The sequence below is a fragment of the Oxyura jamaicensis genome, chromosome Z, assembly GCF_011077185.1.
Source record: "Oxyura jamaicensis isolate SHBP4307 breed ruddy duck chromosome Z, BPBGC_Ojam_1.0, whole genome shotgun sequence".
Lineage (NCBI taxonomy): Eukaryota > Metazoa > Chordata > Aves > Anseriformes > Anatidae > Oxyura > Oxyura jamaicensis.
Window position 1 is genome coordinate 45,318,623 of NC_048926.1, and position 26,725 is coordinate 45,345,347.

The 26,725-nt window shown below is 37.4% G+C and overlaps 1 protein-coding gene and 1 long non-coding RNA gene across 2 annotated transcripts; one reads left to right on the forward strand and one right to left on the reverse strand.

The window, feature by feature from the left end:
• LOC118156409 lies at window positions 1-19,736 on the forward strand. Its single transcript, XR_004746255.1, has 3 exons — window positions 1-99; window positions 18,314-18,542; window positions 19,620-19,736. It is a non-coding gene; the product is annotated as an uncharacterized LOC118156409 (long non-coding RNA).
• FAM240A (family with sequence similarity 240 member A) lies at window positions 18,154-26,632 on the reverse strand. Its single transcript, XM_035310479.1, has 3 exons — window positions 26,553-26,632; window positions 19,576-19,718; window positions 18,154-18,254 (listed from the first exon to the last, which is right to left on the reverse strand). The coding sequence occupies exons 2-3, from the start codon at window positions 19,713-19,715 to the stop codon at window positions 18,176-18,178; spliced, it is 219 nt and encodes a 72-aa protein (XP_035166370.1). The 5' UTR covers window positions 19,716-19,718; window positions 26,553-26,632; the 3' UTR covers window positions 18,154-18,175.
• Between the last annotated feature and the right edge of the window lie 93 nt (window positions 26,633-26,725).

The window sequence follows — 26,725 nt, forward strand, 5'->3', positions numbered from 1 at the left end:
GACCTCTCTTCATTAACCTAGCAATTTACCATGACATTGGGTGGTGGATTTATCACAGAACCTGCTATGAAGTGGTCTCTGGGGGCAACAGAACTAAAGGTAAATTGCATTTCTTACCTAAAGGACTCTTTTTCTTTTTTCTCATTCTCTTTTTTCTTTTTCTCTTATCTTAAAGTGTAATGTCATTGTCATGACTAAGGTCTGGCTAATGACATAAATAGAGAGCTATGGGAGAACAAAGTATAATCTCTAGAATAAATCAGGAATTACTCTGAAAGGTAATATTTTTAACTTGATTCAAATATTTAATAATATATGTTTTCTATATGGTTCTTCATTTTATTTACTTATTTATTTATTTTAAATTTACATGCAATGTTTTCAAGACTGATTTATTTTATCTCTACAACATTGAAGTGCCAACATCGTCCTGAAAATTGAGAATATGGATTTTGAATGTAGTCTGCTGTGACTTAGTCTAAGATAAAAATACATTGTATGCAAGAGTTTGCCTTGCTTTAACAAAGCAAATGTCACTAGGCTCTTAAAAATCTGTGTGGAAACAGTCAAAATGAAACCCATTACACCTCTGGACATTCACATGCCTCACAGAACTTTTCATACTAATTTTGCAGTAATGTCAAATCTTAGCCTTTTAAAAATAACTGGTTAACCTCACTACACATTTATTTTCAAACTGTTAGGCCTGAGCCTTTCAGCTTCACTTGGTTTGCATTCTGTTTCTTCATACTGAATTCACTGCTGGGCTTCACTTTTCCAAAGATTCCTCTGCACTCACAAAGACCAGTGACTAAATGAAGACATTTTTCACATGATTGTGTACCAGGAGTACCAGGAGTTTAAATTAACAATAGACTGACATATGAGGAAGAAGACCCATGTGCTTTACACACAGAAAACTCTCCAGTTTTAGTTACTGGACTCTGGAAATTCTATCAGAGATGGATCCAGTTCAATAATCCTGTCTACTTGTTTGATTTTTGCCCTTGGAGTTCAATCAGGAATGATTGCCTATTTAAGAGGCATAAGAAGCGAGGAGTAGCTTTGCCCTTTCACACTAATCTTCCAGAGCAATTCATTCCTCCTCTAATGATTTACTCCCTCAAGACTGATTCTACCTCTTTCCACCATACCTTCCACTTAACACCTGTACAAACAACTTTGAAACAATTACCATCTTCAGCATACTAGGACATTTTAAGGAGAATAAGACTTGCAAATTGAAGTGGTAGTCATTTCTACCAACTTTGATTTAGGTTAATCATAGAAAATAATAATTAGTAATTGATATTTGAATGCCTTGTTATTGAAAGCTCTGCAATTATTATAGCACATCCAAGGATTTAAATGAGCAGTTGCACTTATTTCAAGGCAAATGAGCAGGATTTGTGGTTGGAATATAGAGCCTTAAGCATGGGTTAAACTTCCTCATGCCCTGAATAATCCCACTGGAAGTGATTCAGTGCAGTTTATCACATTTATCTCTTGTGAATTGCTGTTTCACTGTTTCACATCTCAAGATGAAAATTTTGGCAGCCCATGTTAGGTTTAATTTTAAAGCCTAACATTTCCTTTTTGGTTGTTTACAACATATTATATCTACTTTTAAAATTAGATTGAATGGAAAATTAGGATGAATATGTAGTTGTTATAATGAGCCCTGAGGAGTCTAGAGCAGTCACAGGAATACTAAGAGTGAAATGAACTTGGTAAATTACTTACTGGCCATCGCTTGGATGTTCAAACTCCTTGCAACATTATTTGATTCAAAGCGTGGTCATTTTCTCTATGATTCTGATATATATATATAAAGTTTGGTTTTTGCTAAGGTTTAGTAGTGGGGAGTTTATTTTGACTAAACATTTTATCAGAAATACCTTGATATAAAATCAGCTTATTGGAGATGGCTTTGAAATACCAATAACTGTTTTAGTAGTAAGATTTTATTTTTAAATAAAGAAGAAGTATTACAAAACCTCAAAGATAACCTTGTCTTGTGATGCTTGCCTGTTAAACAAACAAAAAAAAAATCATGATTTTCTTTGGATTGCTGTTTTTTTCTGTAAGGCAAAATTGAAAGCTTGTGCTTTTAGGTAGGTGCAATAAAATATGGCACCTACCTAAAATATGGCACCTATATATGGCAATATATCTTTTAAAAACCTAATGGCTGTTGGTGTGAGAGTTTGTGTGTGCACGCACATGTGTGCTTGCAGGGAGGTGATGGTGAATGACATTGAATAAGCAAGGCATTTGACTTGAAGACTGCTTGTGTTTGTCATTGTTGGGTTTTATCACCAAGCTGACATGTGCCTGGCTGTGTAAAACTGGTGTGGTTTTTCAGAAGCATTGGTTAAATCTCAGAATTATTAGGACAAAATAGTAAACTCATTCACCCTTTTTTTTTTTTTTCAGTTCTATCAATTTCCTTAAATTCCCTGTTCCAGTTTTCCTTACAGATTAAAGGAGATTTGCAGCTTCTCTCCTATTGGTGTGCATTTATGCCAAGGTTATGATCAAACTCAAATACTCCTACAGCACAGGAGCAACTGAAACCCTTTAGCAGCCTTGTAACTGTAACTTAGCATGCTAAAGCCAGTTACCTACTCAAAAATATGGTAGGCCTTCATAAGAAATTACATTTCTTATGAAGGCATTATTCAGAAAATATTAATGCTACCTCACCTCCATGTTGTTTCATATCTCTGTGGTTCAGCTCCCCATTTGTAAGACACAAATAAAAGTATTCCCATACATTGAAATAACATGATGAGAGCTTACTCATTCATATACATTATGAATGTTATGTAAAGATGCTAATAAGTATATTGCTGAGAAAGTAGTAATATAAATGGTTTCAGGAAAATAGGTCTGCCTATCTAATGGTTAAAACCATTTTCAAAACAGTTACTAAGATTATGGCTTTCATCTTTTTGATATACACATTATAGCAGGACAATGCAGGTGTCTGAATCCTGTAAAGATGATGTATAATTCTTCTCTATAAACTCGTGGAAATGTTACCTTTGGTCAGCGTTGCCAAATATCAGTTTCATATTCTACATTTGTCTAGAGAAAATTTACATTCTCATGTGCACATTTTTGGATCCTAGTGGCACCATTATGAAGACATTTCTGCATGTGCATTTTGAAGGAAATCAAGGATGCTTGGGATAGTTACAGGGTTTAAATGTAGGAGAAGAGGGAATTTTAAGAGGCAGGAGTTGTTTAAATGTAGTTCTTCTGTACAAATAAAGTTCATGGTCAAGGTAATAAGCAAACCAAAAAAAAAAAAACACTTTTTTTTCAGGTTAAAATTGACAAGCAAAATTGTATAAAAATAATTATGCTCATACTTAAATTAGTTCTTTTATATTGTTGGAAAATCTTTTGGGGGAATTTGAAACTTCCTTTCCCTTTAATGGAGTTAATTAGGGAGACCTTTGCTGTCTTCATATTTTGGAATCTCACTGTTTTTCAAGTTTTACTAATTCTACAAATGTCTGTCAGCATTGCTAAGACTTAGAGATTCTTTGAACTAATGAGATTTTCTCCATAATGAGAGCAAAAAAAGTCATCCAATAAAAAGAACTGGCATATTCAATATGTAAAGACATCACTTTATAAAACCAAACATGGATGCTAATATGCTTTCTCATTGAGGTATACTTGCTTTTAAATGCCAATATGTGTTTCATCAAGATGTACCATATTATCATAGTACATGTGTTTGGATCTTTTATTGACACTGTCCAGTCAGACAAACATAGGTTGAAACTTACTAATTGGTGTTTAGAAAAATCCTTTTCTGACTCAAGTTCAAAATGAGAATATAATGCCCTGTTTTTCAAGAGTTGTCTGTTTCAAGGAGAGGTCTGCATGGTACTGACACAATTAAAGTGAGAGTTAATTTCGTGTTAATGAGTTAAAGATGTCAAAAGGGCAATAGCTTTAGGGCTCAATTATGTCTCTACAGAAGTAGATGAGTGCCTCTGCAGAAGAGAAGAGCACATTAGTTTAGTTTTTTTTCCTACCCAGTCATGTTTTATCACAGAAAAGTCAATGAGTTCCTCATTTTAAAGTCCTTTGGGCTCACATGTATTGTTTCTAAAATAAATCATTTGGTGTTTGAAAATGTAGCTATCAAGACCTTTTTTAAAAAATATTTTTAACTGACTATTTCTGTGATCTGCTTTACAGTTTCACACACACACACGCACACACACACCATTTCTACTAGTAATGTGAATGTGCATCGAGCTATGAAACATAGGGTCAAGATATGGTGCTAACTTCACCGTATAATTACACCAATCATCTTCAGGACAAAGATTTTCACAAGAAGTTTGGTTGCTGAATGATGCTGTTGAATGACTCACATGAGGTCTAGATACTAAATACTGTCCCCTGTTGTGCTACACACCCAGAGTGACACACAAACACCCCACCTCACCACTGCTTCTAGTACCCATGCACATAGCCTTGTCACACTAAGCAGTGTCTTTTCTTACAAACAGCAGCCCAAGAGAAGGCAGAAAAATATCCACATATGTATTATAAGTCTCTTCCTTTTCTACTTGTATGTGTGGGGCTGACTAGGGAGAAAGTTTTAAAACATCTTTCTAGCGCTGAAGGATAGGATATATTGGACACCCATAAAAATCTTCTATGTAGTCTGAATGTATAGAAAAGAACTCACTAACAGTCAGGATAAAAATGCTACAGAGGGAACATTTTTCTCTGAGTGATTTGTGCAGTGTTGCATTACAACTATAATGGAAGTTTTCGGCTGTTACCATCAGAGATTAATTACACACTACTGTAAGAGACAGAAATAAGAACATTTGTCTGAATGCTCACTGTCTAAACCTCCTCTCAGTGGTGAACATGGTATTTCCACTGAAGGCTTGAAGGTTTAAACCTGTTTGCTTGGTATAACAACTTTACTGTGACAACACTTATATCCTGCACCCACAGTTTCTACTCTTGCCCACCCTATCAGCCCCAATCCATTCATTGCTCTCCTGCCCACATATGCTCAAAAATGGGTATTACAAGGTCCAACAAAAATATATACATATCTTGGTTTTATGCTTAAAGAAAAAGGAGGCATAGAAATAAATTATAATTTAATTTTAAAACAAAGAAACAAACAAACAAAAAACAAACAAACAAACAAACAAACAAACAAAAACTTTGATCTCAAATGTTGTTAATGCACAGAATCTTCAACACAGCTGTGATCACATACAAACAAAAACTTTTCTCCAGTCAATATTCTTATAGAGATTTTAAACTTGGAACTATAATTAAGGAACTCTGCATGTTTATGTTGAAATACTGGCATCATAAAGAAGAACTGAAATGATAGGTAGTGGTCTGTATTTCCACAGCTTTGGAAGTAAATTATTATTTTTTTCTTTGGGACTGGTCATATGGCTAGTGTTCCTTTTGCTCTTTTTTTGTGTTGATAGAAGCACAATCCCCTTCTGTACCATTCTTTTCTGTCTTCAGGATTTTTCAGTGGTTGGACAAGATACCTGCAGTATTGGCTCTTTCTACCTTGGATTTTTCCAACATTCTTCCCAAAGACTTTGTATGTCTAGATACTCCCACAGTACTCTCATGATTTACTGAAGGAATGCAAATATACCAAGTGAAGAAAACTTCCCTTCAGTTAGCTGCAAAACAACCCTTACATTATCAGAAAAACTTGGAACTCAATCCCTCCCTCTTGCTTCCTCTTTCCCCTTAATTATTGTGTTTTATGTCCACCAGGACACAACAAGTAGCTATGCTGCCTATAGTGCAGCTTCAGTCATTTGGTAAACTTTGGACTACAGCCAGGAAGTTGTACATGCTCCCGTTAAGTTTAAGGAGAGATTTCATGATTAGTGTCTGCTCTTCCATCTCCAGCCTTAGCCTGGTATGTGTTTTCTTTTGGCCTCTGTGACCTAAAGTTCTTCTGTGTCTGCAGGTCTTTCAGCTCTACATTACCACCCTTTCCTGTAAATCCTTTCTAGATGACAACACCATGTTGTGACACTTCCCCCAGCCAGATTGGTTCAGGTATATATTTTGCCAAAGTAAACATTAAATTTATATCTCCTTCTCCTCCTCTTCTTCCCTTAGTTGAGTCAAAGAAGCATCTGCATCCCTCTGTTACAGCTGAGTCAAATTCGGCCACCTGCATGACTGCAAATACATGTGCCATCTGTTTCTTATTAAGGGCTGTCAAAATCACATCATTCAGAATTCAGCCTTTGCTTCCAGTGAAGCTGTTCAGAAGTGGCACTGGAAGAATAATGAATGCCAAGAAAGCAATCAGAGGAATATGTTGATTTTACTTCTCATATAATTTTTATAGTTTCTGGTAGATGTTTTACAATGTATGAAGATAAAAATGGCAAGAGACAATTTTTTTATCCTGAACATCTGCCCATACTAAGAACCAGTTAATATGAATAAAGATAGTACTGTGAAGAGGCAAAGGATTAAGAGGCAAATTACATATGGCAATATAACAAGGTGTTTGGATGCTCCTGAACATAACACTTCTGTTCTTTCCCACAAGTGAGGAAGGTAGATTAATGAAATATTGCCATGGAGACATAGCATTAAGTGATACTGTCTTAGTATCAAACAGACTTGTAAATCATTATACTGTCTCCAGATGATAGACATAGGAAGTGTGAAAGAGAGGGGACCCTTGTTCCCAGCATTACTGGGGCGGTGTGACCTTCACCTCAACAAAGTGTTCAGCTAAATTGCCAGTGTATGATTTTCTTCCCAAATATGGATAGTCATAGTTTAAAGATTTGAAGATGTGAATATAACTGGAAAATGTGAATATGCCAGCAATTCCCGATGAAGATTTTCATCCAAAAAGGGGTGGTCTCAAATTTGGGAGGGGACCAGAGTTATCAGCTTCTAAAACTGTACTGGGGAAATGCCTTGGCGTATAGGAGGGAGAAGACCAAGCAGAGACTCAAAACTTACATGGGAATGGTGTAAAAGTCTAAGCAACTGAAATGCATCAATGAGCTACGATTACTCTTTCCTGTCTTCCTCTTGTACTAATCTAGACCATGTTCACTTAGCTGGTTTTTCTTCAATGTACATTGAGAACTGTGTAGAGTTGTAGCCGGTCCTCTCAGACTTTGACAGTTGTGTGTGGTATAACTTAGGCTGCAATATTAGGAAGCTTCTAGTCATTTATTTGCGGTGTGCTTTACTAATTGTTTCTGAGAGTGACTTCTGAGTTGAGTCATGCTTAACAGGGCAATTAACAGGGATGAGAATTTTATAAGAAGGCAGATTATGTCAGAACCGTCTACTGTGTCACCATCTTTATTACTAAACTATCAGAACAAATAGTACATTCATTATTTGATTAAATTTTGGTGTTTAATTGTTAATTGAAATCATCTGCTAAAGGTGAAATGGCAGCTTTTGTTAAGAGGGTATAAAATGAAAACGGGGAAAATTACCTTTGGAATATGGAATACTAGAGTCCCAGATTATTCATACTAATATTTTTTGACGTCAACCTGGACCTATTGAACAGCTTGAGACCCTGATTGCCCCTGTTTTTTTTTTTTTTTTTTTTTTCATGTCACCGTCAGCAGGATTATGCTTACATGGAATGATGTGGTTTCTTGCCTGCAAGGAATGTAAGGCAGGGATCCTAATTTCAAAATGAAGCAGTGAGACTTCTTGGAGATTCTGGAGGTCATCTTCATTGCTGAGGCAATCCCAGACATGAGTACAGACTGGGAGAACTCTTTGAGTCCAGTTCTGCAGAGAAAGACTTGGGGGTTCTGGTGGATGAAAAGCTCAACATGAGTCATCAGTGCATGCTTGCAGCCCAGAAGGCCAGCTGCATCCTGGGCTGCATCAAAAAAAAAGTGGCCAGCAGGTCAAGGGAGGTGATTGCTCCCCTCTACTCTGCCCTTGTGAGGTCCCACTGGGAGTAGTGTGTCCAGGTCTGGAGCACAAGAAGGATTTGGAGCTGTTAGAGTGGGTCCAGAGTAGGGCCGTGAAGGTTGTCAAGCAGCTGGAGCACCTCCCTTATGAAGAAAGGCTGAGAGAGCTGGGGATGTTTAGCCTACAGAAGAGAAGACTCTGGGGGGACCTCTTTGTAACTTTTCAGTACTTGAAGGGGGCTTATAAAAAAGACGGAGAGAAACTCTTTGCTCAATCAGATATTGACAGGATGAGGAGGAATGATTTGAAACTGAAAGAGGGGAGATTTAGATTAGAGGTTAGGTGGAAATTTTTCACTCAGAGGGTGGTGAGGCACTGGGACAGATTGCCCAGAGAGTATATAGATGCCCTATCCCTGGGGTTGTTCAAAACCAGGTTGCATGTGGCCCTGAGCAACCTGATCTAGTTGGTGGGCATCCCTACCTATGGCAGGGGGTTTAGAACTAGATGATGTTTGAGGTCCCTTCCAACTCAGGCCATTCTGTGTTTTTATGATTCCCCTCAGCTTTCTGGTAAATATACTATACTCATGAAAAGTCAACGTGCAACTTACAGGTTCAGGAAAGTTGGTTTCCTTTCACATATTGTTTACTAATACACACGCTCAGCATCATACATTTGAATCTATTTTTCACAAGAGAGTTCAAATAACAAAGCAGCTGGGGATTTTTCACTGAGATGCAGTCAGGAATTTGCTGGGGCTGAGAAGATTCTGGATCTCCTCCTTGCTATGAAAGTGCCCTAATTACTGCTCAGAATAGAACAGCTAATGAAAAGTAAAAGGGTTATCTTTGTGCATTTTTTTTTCTATATCCCTTCTGCATAGGAGAGTGCTGTGAGAGTGTTGTGTTTTCCAGGAAAGCTGGTCTTGGCATGAGTGAGAAATATGTCAACCACACTGGCCCTGTCAGAGGACTTGTTTGCTGCCTTGTCTATTTTCATGTCTGAGTGAGGCATGAGTGCAGTTCAGGTTGGGGCAGCTCTGGGCAGTACAGAAGCAGAGCTGTGGGCTTGTGGGAAACATTTAGACTAAAATGACAGAGGTTTAGGAAATAGCTCCTCCACAGTTATGCAGCTGCTCTCTTTTTATCTTGTATGTTGTAGCCTGGTCTTTTTGGTTCAACATGCTAAATATCCTGAGCCTTTAGAAGAAACAGAGCAAATTAAATAAGAAACTAAACACTAGTCCAAAATGACCTTGAACATTCAGTGTTCTGAAAGATAAAGTAGCAGCTCCTTAGCTAAATCAATCTTTCAGCTCAGCTACGTGCTGTTTGATTCCTTCTGGAGTATGAAAATAGAGAAACATTACATCATTTTTACACCAGGAGGCAATCTTTTGCTCCTGAAAGGCTCTCTGTTCTGGTATTGTAAAGTTGAGAAGCTTTATTTGCACTTCCTTGCAAAAACATTGCTCTTCAGATGAAAGAAATTACAAGAGATCAAGGTCATCATAATCATACAAGCAATTTGTTGTGTTCATAACTTATGGGTAAAGGTGAATTTTTTGGTTGAATATAATAGTCTCTGACCTGAGATGGCCACTTGCTTGAATAACCCTTTCTAATGTGAACATATGTTGGATGATTGAATCTTTTATACAGAAGATAGATGAAAATAAGAACTTCTGTGCAGACAGTTCCATAGATGGTCTTCCCCAAAGTAATCTTGAACCAATTTTAATAATAGATTGTTAAATTCCATGTGGTATATATACTTGATTTTTAGTTATTTTACCCTGAATTTCTGAAGAGGATATATTGCAAATCAATCATTTGCCAGGGTGTTTCCCCACCCAAACACAGGAAGGAAACAGTTTCAGAGACAACTGAAGAACTTGTCTGGGACAGGTTTGCCATTTGTGTGATTACCACATGGAGTATTGGTTTCTGGAAAAGGATGAATGAAGTAAATCATAACACTGGGATGTGTGATTTATGAATGGGCCAATGCCATACACAGTGAAAGTTTGCAATGTCTTAGCCAGTTTGGGCACATTTTTATTGTGTTTGGCAAACAGACAGTATTCTCTGGCTGATAAAGGTCTGGACTAGTGCATATGTCTAGGAACACAACCAAGGTCTAGCACTGGCCAGCTATTTGCCTTAAGACATAACAATTCCCTGCCTTATTTTCCTCATCAGTGAAAGGATGGGGTAACAGGTCTCATCTTTAAATGCTTTGGGACCTACTAAAAAAAAAAAAAAAAATAGGTAAATGTAACTTGTGCTTTGGATTTCATTATTTTTTAACCATTGTTAATTTTTTTTAATTTTCAGACTGGAGGTAGCATGTTAAATAGCTTGGACGTGGGCACAAAGAAGTCTGTCTGAAGCCTGGGCTTAAAATGCTAGGATAGGTGTTGTGCTTTGTAGCTCTGCCCTTCATCAGCCATGTTGCCGGCACCCTGATTCCTCTACCATTACGTGAGAGAGGAGAAAGTCAGATCAGAGAGCAGATCTAACTGAAAACCATCCAAGCAAAAATGTGTGTATATCTGTTTATTTCAGCTGGATGAGTTCTCTGACGTGCTTCACTGTGCAGCCTCCCCAGCAGCTCTCCTGACACAAGGAGGGAAGTGGGGGTGGCTAGAGGGGCAGGCAAAGCTCATAGCTCTGAGAGGTACTAGGAGAAGCACTAGTATTTGTCTGCCCACCTGTTCCTTAAAGTGTAGGCGGAAGATCACCCTGTAAACTCGTGTTGAGTAATCTTCACGAAAAGGCTGGTGTCCTGACCCTCCGAGATTTCCACTCAGCTTCCACCTTAAAGACTAGAGCTATGCTCTCCTCAAGAGTTCTGCAAAACCTGAAAGACCTCAGAGCTGAGAGATGGACATGGGGTAAGCAAGCTCTCTTGTCTCTTAAGGGCCTGGACTCTGCAGCAGGGTTCTTCTTGAGCTCAGCTGCTCCTCTTTGCCCTGTGAACCAGCTGGTTTAAAGGGTCTCTGTTTCTACAGACCAGGAGGTCTGTCCCCAAAGGCTGGTATAAGAGAGTCTGTATTTCTGGCTTGCTGCTTGTTGTTATGACTGCTTTGGGGTTATTGTGTTATATCATGAGGGCTAAATAAAGGTGCCAGGGGCTTTTGGTACCATTTCAGTATGCAAATCTACACATGCGTATCTTTAGTAACCACTGAGTAGCCATTTGCACTGCTCCTTTTGGGCTGGAAGCTGATACTTCATGAGACCATTCACAAAGTCCCACTGCTCTGGCCTTTGGCACAGATTATTATTATTATTATTATTATTATTTTTCTTTTCCACTTGTTTCTGCTCTAACTTTTCCAATTACAATAATCTTAAATGACACATTAAGTTGCATTCATTCCCTTGGACATTATATGAACTATCAGGCAGGGTAGGATTAGAGCAACATCAAAGCACTGATAGATTTTCAGCATTATGCAAAGCCTCTCATTTTCCTTTTGACTTAGAGCACCATGAAGATTATAGTTTGCATTGAGTAATTATACCAGCACTGTTCTCTCCTGCCCATGGATAAGGCTGTGTCAGCATTTCTATTATAATCCCCTAGTTTCAAAGGACTTTATTACTTGTCCATAAAAATTTGTTCTCGGCTGGAATTTGGTATTGAACTCTCATCCCAGAATAAAGAGAAGAAAAACTATTTAAATAACTTTATGCTTGCTCCCTGTTTTTAGAGGTAGTAGGTGAGTTTTAAAGCAGTAGGAGTCAGTGCCTGAAAATTCTCTACTGGTTTTACAATTCAAAACCAGCCCTATTCTCTACAGTGAATGTTGGCAGGTTGCTATTAGGCTGCTTGTGGATTTGTTCTTTTTCTTTCCCAAAGTGGAGAAGGGGCAAAAGGTCACAAATATAAAGCACTCAAATCTCAGTGTAAACTTCACCAGTGACCTCTGACACCAGGGCTATTCCACTCAACCCTCTGGGATGGAAAAGTGGTGAGATTATAAAAAGGAATATGTGCAAGGAGTGAAATGGGAATAAAATCAAACCTCTGAGAAATGTTCAGTGCTTTTAAAGCAGCTGCTGCTAACATTCTGCACACTGTGCTCACTAATGAAAAAATGGTTGCAGAGGAGGATGAAGAGATGAGGGAGTTTTTGCTTTTTGAGGAATGCTCTTGGAGTACTTGTATTAGTAATACATATCACAGAAGTAGGATGAGTTGTGGAAGTGTAGGCTAGGTTGAGGATGTCATATTTAATCACAACAGAAAGTAGATTGTGTTGGTAGAAGAGTGAACTAAGAGATTTAAGTGAGGTATCCCATGATAGCATTTTATAAATTGTCCCTCTACAAGGCTAACTCTCCAAAAGGATACCAGCAGCCACAGACTGCAGGTTGCCAACAGAGAACTGTCTTGAAAAGGTGAAAAGAGCAGTGAGCTAAGTATGTCACAGCTGACTCCTCTGGGGGCTTTCAGATAGAACACGTCTTTTGGGCTCTCTGGTTTGATTTTCCCTCCTTATTGCAGGCACTCTGTTATCTTTGGTCTTCAGAGTGCTCAGAATTAAATTCTCATCCAAAGTGGGATAAATCCAGACCTAGTAATTCAAAACCCATTCAAAAACATACCTATATTTTGACATATTTTGTAATGGATTTGCATGTTCCTCATCAACCCTGACTCTCTTTCCAGTCTGGTTTGTAGGATGAGAAGCAGTTTTGCCCAAACCTTATGAAGTTCAACGTGGCCAAATGCAAGGTCTTGCACCTGGGCCAGGGCAATCCCAGGCAAAAATACAGGCTGGGCAGAGAATGGATGGAGAGCAGCCCTGAGGAGGAAGACCTGGGAGTGTGTATTGATGAGAAGCTCAACATGAGCCAGGTATTTGCTCTTGCAGCCCAGAAAGCCAACCATATCCTGGGCTGCATCAAAAGCAGAGTGGCCAACAGGTCAAGAGAGGTGATTCTCTCCCTCTACTCTGCTGACATGAGACCCCACCTGGAGCACTGCATTCAGCTCTGGGGCCCCCAGCACAAGAAGGACATGGACCTGTTGGATCAAATCTGTAGGAAGGGTATGAGAATGACCAGAGGGCTGGAGCACCTCTCCTATGAAGTCAGGCTAAGGGAGCTGGGGTTGTTCAGCCTAGAGAAGAAAAGGCTCCGGGGAGACCTTATAGCAGCCTTCCAGTACTTAAGAGGGCCTACAAGAAAGTTGGAGAGGAACTCTTTATCAGGGAGTGTAATGATAGGAAGAGGGGTAATAGCTTTAAACTAAAAGAGGGTAGATTCAGATTAGATATAAGGAAGAAATTATTTACTGTGAGGGTGGTGAGGCACTGGCACAGGTTGCCCAGAGAAGCTGTGGATGCCCCATCCCTGGAGGTGTTCAAGGCCTTTCTGGATGGGGCTTTGAGCAACCTGATCTAGTGGGTGGCGTCCCCGTCAATGGCAGAGGTGTTGGAAATGGATGATTCTTAAGGTTCCTTCCAACCCAAATCCAAATTCTATGGTTCTATGAAATGGAGTCCTACTTATGCAAGAAAAGTGTGGCTGCAGGTTTTAGCATGGGGATGTCTTTTCTGAATAAAGGCCCTCAAAACATCATGTCATAGGGTCTAAATATATCTCAAATACAACTTTGAGAAGTTACTGCAGCCCATATATGAAGCATATGCATGTTTAATACCAGCAGTGTAGTCTATGAGAGGCTTCATGTGTACCACAGAAAGGCTGAGAAGAAAACAGTAAAACCTGTAATCAATATTAGACCTTCATCCAAATCCCTTTTAAGCCCTTCCCATATAGTATCCCTTTTTCAACTTTCTTAACTTCCCTTCCAAAAGATATCTATCAATACCGCTTCTCCAGATTTAATGATTTCACAGTGCTCTTAATGAGTCTGGCATCCCAGTAGCATCAGACTCTTAGCTTTCCTCAAATTCGTATAGTGAGAATTGAGCCATACAAGTAGTGTGATTTTCTCAACATTCAGTATATTTTGCATAGCCGTGGCACCTGTCATGGATTGGGTTCAAGATGTTTTTATTTTTTCAGACACATTTATTAGAGGAAAATATGGACTTTGGTTCTGGCTGGGGGGGGCGGTTTATTGTGAACATGGGTCCCATTATCTAATGTGTGGATCAACTGGACATTGACTTGGTACCTGACCCCAGGTAGCATGGCTCTTCCCTGACCTCAGATTCTGGCCCATCCTTCCACTCCCTCTCCACTCTTTCTGTCCAGTTTACAGGGTAAAACTCTGTGTGGCAGGGGTCATTTCTCATGTTGCTTTTGTATCACAGGATCCAAATCCTCAGTGTGTAGACTTTTCTAGAATGCAGAATAACTTGTTTATACTTACTGCTACAGTAAATGCAGAATATGATAGGTCGACATAGTATAGTGGGTTCATTTCAGTGCTGACAACTTTAAACACCTCAGAAATGGCCAATAAGTCAACCTCCTCTTCAGCAAATGCCAAAAGCCCAAACAGACATGTAGATGCTTGCATGAAGATGCAGTGGTTGTACAACAGGGAACATATGATGCTGAGTCATGCTGAACACAGTTTTCTGCAGTGAGATGCTGGACAGGCTTCACTGCAGATTCTGCTGTGACAGGGCCAGGCACTTCACCCAGCCATAGCTGAACCATTTACCTGATTTTTCTCTACCATCTCAAGAAAAAGACATCCTGTCTTTTGCCTGACTTCCACCATTTGTTCAAATTCAACAACTGGCCACAGTATCTGAGTTATGCTGATTTGCTCCTTAATTAGAGAGCTTCAAAGAGGACCTCCTTGATTAGTAAAGGACATTGGTCAGGAGGGACTACTGAGCAAAGAATGATTTTTAAGCTGTCTCGATTTGGGCTAAACTGCTAAGAGGTCTGTTAAGTTACTGTCAGAATCATTCTTCACAGCTGTCACAACTTATCCATACACTAGAAAGGCCATTAATACAGCTAAAATGGGGTATCTGTCACTCTTGTGCTAGAATGCAGTGTACTTCCCATAAATAGTATTTAAAAAGACTTGGGTCCAGATCATTTAGTGCTTGTATCAGAGGATGATAAAACTTTACTACGTTTGATTTTTGTCAGTGTTAAAAGCTTTATCAAACAGTTAGGTACCTTGCATTTACAATGAGAATGTGACAGGCATTTTTTTTGCTACTCAGTGTCAGGATGAAGCAAAGGAAGGGTAAAATAATGAAAACTAAGATGATAGGCAAGTATCTATCACATTTTAATTACAAATCACTCAAAAGCAAAGTGAAAATATGGATAGAAGAAAATCAAGAAGAAAAGTATTTCTTTGAGGAGCTGTTTTATAAATATTTGAAAAATAGTGAAAGGTAGTCTGAAGAGCATCTAAGCATCCACTGTAACCTTAATGATTTTATTAATCCCAGGTGATTTTATTAATTTTTAGCTTTTCTAATTATTTTCTTTTCCTTTTTATTTATTTATTTATTTTTATTTTTCTAGAGCTATGGCCAGGTTTCTCTACTCCTTATTTCTGAGTCTCAGAAACTGCAGTTTACTTTACTTTTTTTTTTTTTTTTAATTCTTTTAATTTCTTTTATAAACCTCAAGGTAAATTATAGGTTTATGGGTTTGTGTTTTTAAATTGCTGGAGCCACTGATATCATAGAATCTGCTCTAGTTTCTGATTGAGTTTTTTTCTTGACATTTAGACTTGAATTTTAGTGTTATTGCACTTCTTCATTTTTGCTGATTGATTCTAGATTGCATTTGTTTCTGTGGGTATGTTTTCTTATATATATATATATATATAAATTTTATTGATAGTAATTATAAAATCTCCAAGGTAAATACCCCTGCAAAAGTGATGGAGGTTGTATCTAACTGTTTCGCTAACACCTACATAAATAAAGATTACATGGCCCTATCTCCTAAATCTAACACCGTGAAGCCTGAACCTGAAATAAATCATCTAGACACTAAAGGTGAAATTGTAAACCTCAGGAGAAAAGTGGCTTAGTTCTGGAAATATGTTCTTAGAACTCCTCCTGTCCTTGGGCTGGAAAAGATGTAGTCTGGACAAAATAAGTTCCATGTTATCACTTTAAAAAGATGATTCTGGAGTATCATTCTTGATAGTACATATTCCAAAGAATATGTGAAATAATTATTTGAAATGTGCAATGAAGGACTGGGCAAGGAGGAAAGTGGGGCAGACTGTGTTCTATAAAGTAATATCTTCCTGGAAATTCTTCTTCTGGCTTCCCATAGATTTTCTTAATTTTGACTTACTTTATATGAGAAAGGAGGGAGAAGGATCTAAACTGTGTGAGATGCAAAGAAAAACTTATTTCAGACTCCTTCCTTTTTTAAAATACACAAACTGTGATTTCTTCTGTTTTACACATTGTGCTTTTACTTACACAGTTAGTAAGGGGACAGAAAATATTGCTCTCACCTCAGTTCCAGCTATAATTCCAGTCAAAGTGGTATAAAAACAATTCTGCTGTGCATTGAAGTTCAGTAAGCACAGAGCACAGACAGAAGATGGGAGAACTGTGATGTGTGAACTGGCATTTTTAAAGAAGTCTAACTTTTACTAACACCTATCTTTAACCTGTGTATCTAAATGTGGATTGTTCATCCCTCTACAGTTATACTGTAAATATGCTGTTATCCTCTGGATTGGATAAAAATGTATATTTCCAGTTACTTTAAAAATTGATTAAAAAAAAAAAAAAAAAAAAAAAGTCCAGGTAAGAATATGAGTTCAGCAGCTTTTTCAGCTTCCAGACAAACTCTGCTCTCCAGTTTGGTGACATACCTGCTGATGTCTTGATTTTTGAGCACTTGTTTCAAGGTCAGCTTTTTTTTTCATGCTTTAATGGATTTCTCAGGCTTCCCAAACATTATTTACATGGTTAAATTCCCATAATAGATCTGATTTGACCTTGGGACATACAGAAGTAAATTTAAAAGGTGATGTATAAAGATGGAACAAGTAGCATTTGAATTTTTTGTTTGGCTTTTAAAAGAACATATCTTCTAAATAATTTTAAACCACAAACCTTTCCTCTGTTCTCTTCTTGTCCCCTGACAATTCAAATCTTTACTGTGAAACAATGTAAAGTACCAGAAAACTAGTGAAATGCTCATATAAAAGGGACTGAAAGGTTAAGCAATTGAGGAAAAAGATTTTTAGAGTATTCAGAACTACACATTTTTCTATATATTACATCACACATTCTGGTAGCAACAAAGCAGTCACTCTAAATAGGAAGCACTTCTATTATAACAGCCTATGGATATGCTTTGATACTGTTGCAGGAAATGTCACATCTTCATAAAGCATTGGGAAGGGAACTAGAAACAGTTCTGACTAATGGCTAATCTGTAAGATGAAATTTGCTGTGTTTCTGAATGTAGTGGTTGTGAAGGAATATTTACTGGGTCTCATCAGGTTAGAGCAAAAAGTGTGCTTGTCACTCGTGATGACAGGCAGCTGTGAAGGTGCATCAGGTTGCTCTTTGTAAGAGATATCAGACCAGTTCTAGACAAGTTGGTTTGGGTACCAGAACTAGCCCCCAAACTCTAAGTCATTTTGACTTTGCTGATATAGCGTCTCAAGTTAGATAATGTGGGTTGACAAATAAAGCAACTCTTGGTGGTATATCACAGAGTCTATTTCTCAGAATATGTATTAATGGCTTTAAAGATATTTAATACAGAAGCATGAATCTGTTACACCTAACAAATTGAACACTACTTGTGATTTTGGATGTGATAGCATTTTTTATGTGTCTCCACTTCCTTAGTCTAAGAAGGGCTCTGCTGCATTTAAAACACAGAAAAAATCCAGAAACACTCAACTAGTCACTAAAAAGAAAGCCGTTTCATTAAATTACCATCAGTTTAGAGAGAAAACTAAAATGTCCAGGAAATGCTTTTGCTGAATACTATGTAGCTGAACTGTATTTTTCCCAAGCATCCACAGCTCAGTGAACCATGATTTGTTAGTCTTGAAGACTTCAGAGTGCTTTGATCTCAATTTGTCAAATAATGGGATGGATCCATAGTATTAAAAGCAGCAATACACATTTTAAATATGAAGCTTCTAATAGACAGATAATTATTTATAGCTCATGTAAGCCATGAAGTAAAATTGACTTGAGCTTTTGAATCACACCATCATGCTCTCCTACAAAACTATTTTCTTTTTTCCCCATACATGCAATGAATGTGGATCTTCAGCTAGATGGGTCTTCAGGTTGGGTCCTCAACATCTTTATGCGTTTTTCCAGCCTCTCCATCCATTCATTTCTGAGCCTAAAGACAGAAACAGTAGTCAGATTGTCTTTTTTATTTATTATTATTATTATTTTCAGGGAATAAATTTGTACTCTTCATCTTTCCCACTGATCCTATCATACAGATCTTTCCCCCAGTTGCCATGAAAACTGTTCTGTCCACGTAGAGAATTTTGCTGGATGGAGGTTCTGGACTAGTTCTTAAATTTCAATGCTGGCTCACCTGATCGTTGTGGTTCATCTTCATCTCATCTATTTGTGCCAGAGTGACTTGTCATCTCCACAGGAGATTGCCTGCTGCCACCTGGTGGGTAGCAACACCCAACGTTTCCCCAGTTCCCCTCCTCGGAAACACATTAGCAAAGAACTGTATAGATGCTCCTGTGAACGATTTGGCTTAGAAATACTACACATGTTGAAATTGGTGATAGATCAGTTAACTACAGGTTAACCGACTGTTAGCTGATAGCTGGAATTTTGTTTTATTTTCCGGTAGTATCTAGATACTACAGAAAACTGCCTTAAAAAGAAAAGGCAGAAATTTCACATCAGAAAAAATGAAATGTTGAAATTAGGACTTAAAAATGGGTAGAACTTCTAGAGACTGACTGCAGTTTTGTTCATCTAGGGCAATGCAAGGCCTTCATTGCCCTTATTTTGCTAAACATTAACTCAAAGAGAGGTATGAAGGGAATTTTGAATAAATGCTTTCTTTTGAATGATCCCAAGTCAAAATATACATCCTTGCATGTTACTTAAACTCCAGGACACTTCACATGAAGTAAAACTGTACTATTGATGTTGCAGCAGACTAATCTTTCCTGATTTGTCTGATTTAGGCAATTATGACTAATTGAAGTAAATATAACTATGGATGACAGTTGTCTTGGTCAGATGGAACACTTGGACCATATGATTTATTATGAACTTACCTTGTGCAAATTAAATCATCTGAATTAATTGAACCTATATTCTTGGCAAAGCCACAGAAAAAGAAAGTGAACCAGGTACACATATGAACTAGCCCTGCTCTGAAAAAAAACCTTGATGTTTAAGATAAGACAATACTGCTAGAAGTTTTCCTGATAACTTCAGAAAGTTCCACGCTTTAGTTCCATTTAGTGAAGAAGAATAAATTACTCTCTTATCTTTTGAAGCCATAGCTAAAACTAATTGGCATTATCATGTCAATTTGGGAAGCTTTATTATTTTCCAAAAAACTAAGGAAAATAAATATTTCTTTCAGCTTTCATTAAATGACATTAATATAGGTGCCTTTTTCCTTTTAAAAAGAATTACAATGGAAACTCAAAAAATCTTTCCAAATGCAAACTACTTACTTTGTCAGAGCACTTCTTTGCTGACGTTCTTTTTCAATTTGCAGATACCGAGTTTGTTGTTCAATAGTCTTTTCCCAGAAGTTTCTCAGGTCACTGGTTTCACACCCCCTCACTTCATGACGTATGTATTGACTGTTCATTTTCTGTGAAAGAGAAATGTGAAACACTTTTATTACAAGTTATTGGTCCCATGTATGTTTACATGGCTGAAGCACAGTGCTGATGTTTTGCACTCTCACAGAGTTACGATTACACTGTTTTTTATGTAGGATAAGGATAACAGTGAACAATTTAAACTTCTCATTCCTAGCTCTGACACTTGTGGATATGCTGTTTACAGTGATTTGAATTCTTGCATATTAACCTTAGATATTTCTCATCTCTGTCTGTCAGTGATCTTTAAATTTACAATGTGGGAGAGTTCTATTATTTTCTCTAGCTTAAAGATTAAGATACATTTTATAGTATTCAAAAATGAAAAGAAATATAAAAATTGCCAGATCTAGTGGGATTTTTCTCACAGCTTTTCTGTCCATAACATGATTAACCTTTATAGGTTAAACTTAAAGCAATGAAGAAAAAGAACTCTGGTGATTTACTGTTAATGATTTTAATATTTACTGTAATTTTCTGAGGGAAAGAAGAAAATTTACATGCATAGATACATATGTACATATTGTTATAAGATGGTCACTTGCAAAATCCATTGTGTTTATTAAATACTTCACCCTCTTACATAATTTTCAAAACAAAGCAATTTAATTCTGTGTGTTTACATACCTGTGTCCTTTCTGTTCTTCCTCCTTCATTTAATGTCATCTTAAAAATAAATTTGGAAATAAATGTTACCCTACAAAAAGAATTTCTGTCTCAGGATGACTCCTTATGGGAGTCAAGCTCTTGTATCATTTTAGGCAGAAAAAACACATCATTACTTTCAAAATTTTAGTAAACATCTAATGAAAATATAGCTGCTGCCTTCCAAATTGCGGTGTGGTTTTGTATGAACATGGCACTAAAATATTTTCCAGGTTTTTTTTTTTTTTTTTTTTTTTTTTTTAAGTATTTAGGGCTCTCTCATGCATTGTTTGAATTCATGGCAATTATTTGCAATTTATTTTAATCAGAGCCATAGAGAGCTTGTAAACAAGCCCCTCAAGGTTAGTTTGGAAAAGCTTGAAGGAGCTGCTGCAATTTCCCTGCCAACCATGGTAAGAAAACCAAATTGGGAACCAGTAATCTTTGCATAATTACATTTGGTGATTTGAGTCTTTTATGATAAACTGTAAGGCACATTATAAAGAAACTATGAGTGGAGAACAAAAGTAGCCTTTTGAAGAGGTTTCTTTCTTTCTGAGATTTTCCTATGACTTCACTGTGGTTTCCTGTAAACCACCCATACATCAACACGTGTTCTCTGAATGATAGAACCTGTGCATCTGAGCTTGGGTTTTGCATAAATAAACAAATTAAATTAAAGTACTGAGCATTTTTTTTTCAGGTTTTGAGCAACTTATTGCTGGATGTATGTGTTAGCATCAGTCCATAATGTGAATTGCAAGTACAACTGAATGTTTTCAGCTGTGTTAAGGGACAAGTAATTCTGGGTCAAAAGTGCTTTTAATATAAGGATGTGTGTTCATAAAATATATGTATTCTATAAATCTGCACATATATATCATACAAAACCAAGCACGATTTCCCAGATAACAGTTACTACCCTCTCTAAGTGTGTACTTAGGAGTAATCTAGACGGTTATGAAGAAGCAATAGTGACAGCCATCTGAGTGAGACTAATGGGCTTTTCACCACAGGACTTAATCTCTGAGAATAACAGCATTTCTGAAGAACACCAGGCGAAATTCCCAGATCCTCAGGCTCCAAAATAAACACTTCCAGGAAATAATCAGCCCTTGTTACTTTAATTAGAAGTGGTCCTAAAATATAATAAAATCATGTTTCTGAATGTAAATTCCTGCTTAGTGTGGATTTTTTTTTTCCTTGTATATGCATGAATAGCTTTTCTGAATGAGTCAAGTTCCGAACCACCATCACCATGTATAATTGAACCCACATACATAATTTCAGTATACACACAACCTTTACCAGTTTTAGATGTTCTACCTTCTGGTTTGATTACATATATTCTTGACACTGCCCTGAATATGTTTTTATATACATGTCTTTCTGTCACCCCTCTCCCCACAAAAAAGAAAAAAAAAAGAAAAAAAATCCCAAGGCAAAAGTTTTAAACCCTCCAAAAGAGAGCTGCTCTTCATTGTTATTCAGCAATAACAATGCAATACAATACATCAATACTTTTTTCTGTTTATCATCAGTGAAATTATTTTTTGTTCTCAGGCACACTAAGACCATTGTCCAAGCCTATACTTCTTTCCTAACACTTTATTTTGCATTAACAAATGAATACCTTAAATTGCTGATTTTTTCTTGTACTCAGCTCTTGATCTTCCTCTTTGGTTTTCTTTCTTCCTGACAGTGGACAACACTCGAATACTTATCAACTGAAACTAGAATTTCTGCTTCATCATTTTACTGATCCCTCCACAGCACAACACTAATTCCTTGATAAACACCAGTGTATCAATGCATCACAATTCTTACTACTCAGCTGTAGAATCATTCTACCCTAAATTACCTTTTACTTCAAACCTGCTATTTAAGTCCATTCATTCAAAGATTGCAAGAACTCCTCAACAACTCTGCTAAAATAACCCCCTTGGTTTCCTTTGCCTTTATGCATCATGCACATAGACATTATAATTCAACTCTGTCCAGCCTTTCATTTCAATGCTGTTGTCATAAACCTTCAGGATTGTGCGGGAAATCAGTGATATCAAACCTAGTCTATCTGTATTTCACTTCTCTCAGGAGTTCTGTGTTAGCACAGTTTCTGTGCTAACATCTTCTGCCAGTGAAGAAAACTGTATTTTCTTCTCCCACTCCATTTTTTATTTCTGGAGGAAAGTACCAGGACTTAAGCCTGTATTGTGGCTTCACACCAGCAATTATCAACTGGGTACAGTTTATTTTCATGGCTTGGACCTTTTTCAAAGTGGAAAATGAAAGGGACCTTGTTTAGCAGAGAAAGAGAAGATTGAGAAAGACGTCATGGAAGCAGCCTCCAAAGCATCCTGAAGAAATAATCTCTATGCATGCAGTAACAAGTTGGTAGAAAATACACTGTTAAATCATATAGGCAGTTCCAATAGCTCTTTTATAGATCTTTCAGTTAGGCCTGACTTAAAATAGTGTGCAAGAGCTAGGACTAAACTGAGCTTTATTCAAGTCTCTAGTGACAATCCTTCCATATGACAATAATGACAGTCTCTTCTCTGTAATCATCTTTGACAGAGCACTGGTTGTTAGCTAGCCGAACACATGTAGTTGTTCTCAGATGAAAGGCGTAGCTAGATAAATTCTAGGAAGGCTTTATCTTATACAAGATGGACACGATTGTTTATTTTTAGGTTTAATCATTTTAGAACAGGTTCATAATATTTAGCCTCAATTTGTTAAAAGAAATCTTACAAAGGTAGGGAAACAGTGACACCGGCACTGTTATCTGGAACTGAAAAAAATGTGTTGGTAGAACAAAAGAGAGGAATGTAAGATCAATTCAGTGTGACATCTTGACTCTTTTGTAATTAAAATAAATCAATAGATTGAAGCTGGAACTTACTGGTTCTATAAGAAACCATTACACCAAAAGAAACACATTGTTTCTTGAAGAGAATTGGAAGTTGCTTATCTAGAAAATGGCATGTAAAGAAAAGAGTGTTGTTGGTTTTTTATGTTTTTTTTTTTTTTTTTTTTTCCTGTAGTAGAACATAAATTGTTATTTGAAATGTATGATTGGTTTATTTATTTATTTATTTATTTGTTTATTTATTTAAATTTACAGACCATCTGCATGAATCAGGAAAGCTATTCTTATCCTTGTGTATGGCATAACACAATCACTCCAAGTTTTGAAGGTGCTATGCATCTCTGTAGAAATAAACCTATATTTTATCCATCTACATTTTCATAGACCTTGCTCAGTGTCAGTGTTCTTTATATAAAAACATTGGTGACTGTGTTTATTATATACACACATTGGATTAATCAAAAACTGCATGAGGTACAGGAGAGTAGAATCTGTATGCTAATGTTGATGTTTGACTTTAAAACAATAAGAAATTGGCTTTGATTTTAGAAAATAGGACTTGAAATTGCAGATATGATTTCCTTATTTTGCCTTGGATCTTGGGTATATCATTTATCTCCTGTTACTGCAGCTGGCAGCAATTCACATCTCAAAGGATGAACAGAGGTTTGCTTTCAGATAGAGCCTGACTGAGAAAGCACACCAGTTTCAAATTTAACTTAGATCTTGAGAGCCTGAAGGACTCTTTAGGGAAAGAAGAAAGTAGACAAATCCCCTGTACCCCTCTGTTTGTGTGGCAGGTCACATAATGCAGCCTGCCTCATGAGTATTGTGCAGAAATGAGACTGTATGCTGGGAGGGCAGAAGCTGCCTGCCTGCAGCAGGAAGTGTTTCTTAAAAAAAAAAAAAAAAGGCCAAAGGGTTTTAGCAAAGCTGGCTAGATAGGGTCAGCAATGAACCTGGGGGATTTCTGGTGCGCACAAGGCCCTGAAATGAGCCTAGTCTCTTTAGAAAATACTGCAGTGTGTTGCATCAGCAAAAATATATGTCTTGCATGTATGCAACACTATGCTCTTTCCATTTGTACTTCAGCCTTATAGGTTATCAATCTATGTTTTTATTTCTAAAGAGTGAAGTATGGAGTTTGCAATGAAATAAGTGAATTCTAGACAAATGATTTATCATACCATCAATCTTTCCTGGTTTTGCAGACCTTGAAGCACTCTGTGTTGCCAGGACGTGCTCAGTCAGGAAGTATTTTTCTGTCTAAAAGCTCCAATCAAATTAATTGGACTTTTGCATGTGATGGCAGTTTTTCCTGTATGAAAATGGCAACCACATTGACATGTCTGAGTAATACTAATAAGAGTTATCTGAATGCATGAGTTACAGCAGGTGTGCATCTAGCAAATCAGTTCTGGAATATGCAAATCAAAATGTTTGCAGGTAGGCAACCATGCAGTAGTCTCATTTCAGCCATTCTCCTTGTTCCTGATTACTATTTTGTTGTTGTTGTTGTTGTTTTTCTTCATGGTTCTGGCACTGTTTTTCAACTTTGGAGAAAAACTTTCTTGAAATGTGTTGAGCTATTACAAAATTTGGACCTTTTCTCATATAAAACTTTTACAAAAATTAAACATGAAAAAGACATGATTTTGGTGGCTGTTTTCTGTCTTCATATTATACTGCTGCAGAGACTATCAATGCCTTTGAACACAACACACTAAGTATTTTCTTCTGTCCTCTTCATCTGGGCCCTAGTTCTCTTCATTGGTGTTCAGTCTTTCCTGGATATCAGATAGATGAATGACTGAACTATTGAACTGGAAGGAACTGATTGTCTGCCTTGGTTTTCTGCACCTGAGGGCTCAGCAGTCCTCCAGCTGAGCGTTAAAATTCTTAAAGCCTTTTGAGCAAAACACTTGAGGAATCAACTTTTTTTTTTTTTTTTTTTTTTTTCCTCCAGGTCATCCATTCATCTGTTACTATCCTTGTTCCGTTCTTGTGCCTATTTATTTATTTAGCTACTTGCTCTCCTGCATTCTGTTCTTCTTGTTGACTTCTTCTTCAGCCCACAGCTAAGAACTTAAATGAGAGAGACCTTTACCTTTCTATTCTCTGCCTTCATGTCTGTTGAGCTTCCTCCTCCTGCTCCCTCCCCCCCCACCTTCTATGCCAATCCTCTGGTTTTCACATCCTAGCCTAATCTGGCTGCCTCAAACCTCCTTCTTTGAACATCTTTCCAGTTCATTTTCTCAGCTCTGTTGTACTGTCTGCATTTTTTTTTCTCCTTCTTGCTGTAGCTGCATTTCTCTGTGAGTGCTCACACTGATCTCACCAACCTTCCCCATGAGTATGTTTTCAGCACCCCTCTGATCCCCAGCTTCCCCTGCTCCCTGCGTCTGGTTCTCCATGACAGCTGCCTGTGTTCCCACAGATTCTGTCACGAGGACACAGACAGGTCTGTGATGACAGTTGCACAGAGCCAAGCGTTGAGTGAACAACTTTTATAAGCATCGTACAATACAGAACATCCAAATGCCTTTCATGAACTTCCCATAGATTTGTCCAGCTCTTATTGGCTTTTAATTTTCAACATTTAAAACTTATTAAAAGAAGCTGTAGTTTGTTCACATGATCTAACATCTTTTCTAATCACTAGATTTTCCCCTCTGACAGATACATTTGAAGCCTGATCCTATAAGTTGCTGAATTAATAAGATCAAGTATAGAACATAAATTAATATTTATTAGTAGCAGACCAAGGATCTTGAATGTGTTTTGTTTCATTGTTTGATTTTTGAGTACAGGAGGGCTTGATGATCTAGGATCAAAGAAATGGATAAGTCTTGTGTGGGGCTCATGTCATTCATTCGATCATTCAGTTTTGACAAAACATGCAAGAGAAACAGGTCCTGATTCATGTGAAAGTGTCTGCTGTTAAATTAAAAAGCCTCTCAGTAGCCGATCACTGTTAAAAACCTTTGAAAGAGGAGTGCATATGTAACCTTAGCTATCATTCAAGCCCATCAGTTGACAATGTACAGCTACATCTCTTGGTATTTTATCCAGGGTTGTGATATGGAAATTGCCTGTAAATATTTTTTCTGTATCAATGCTACTCAGCTTCCTTAGAATGCTGTTAAACTGGGCACTCGTCCCTGACATTTTCCTCACACTCTCATCTTTCCTCGAATATACTTTTGTGAGAATTAAAGTTAGGGAACAAATGCATTTCTTGTTTACATTATTGTGAAAAAAATGCTATTAAAACAAAACAAAACAAAACAAAACAAAACTTACTTACCTCTGGAGTAGCACTCTCCCTGCAAATAAACCCTCTTGGTGACACAAACAAATGAGGAATATTACCACTGCAGCCCTGGCTTCTCCAGTGTCACAGGGCAGTAATGAAATGCATCCCTCGGTACTTTTTATTTGAAGTGGGGGTAACATAAATCCTTCATCATATCAAGGCTA

Excerpts from the sequence above, each read along its gene's own strand:
- FAM240A (XM_035310479.1), bottom strand. The coding sequence starts at position 19,715 with ATGAACAGTCAATACATACGTCATGAAGTGAGGGGGTGTGAAACCAGT. Across the intron at positions 18,255-19,575 it reads CAAAGAAGTGCTCTGACAAA|GCTCAGAAATGAATGGATGG; the intron begins GTAAGTAGTTTG and ends TTCTGTCTTTAG.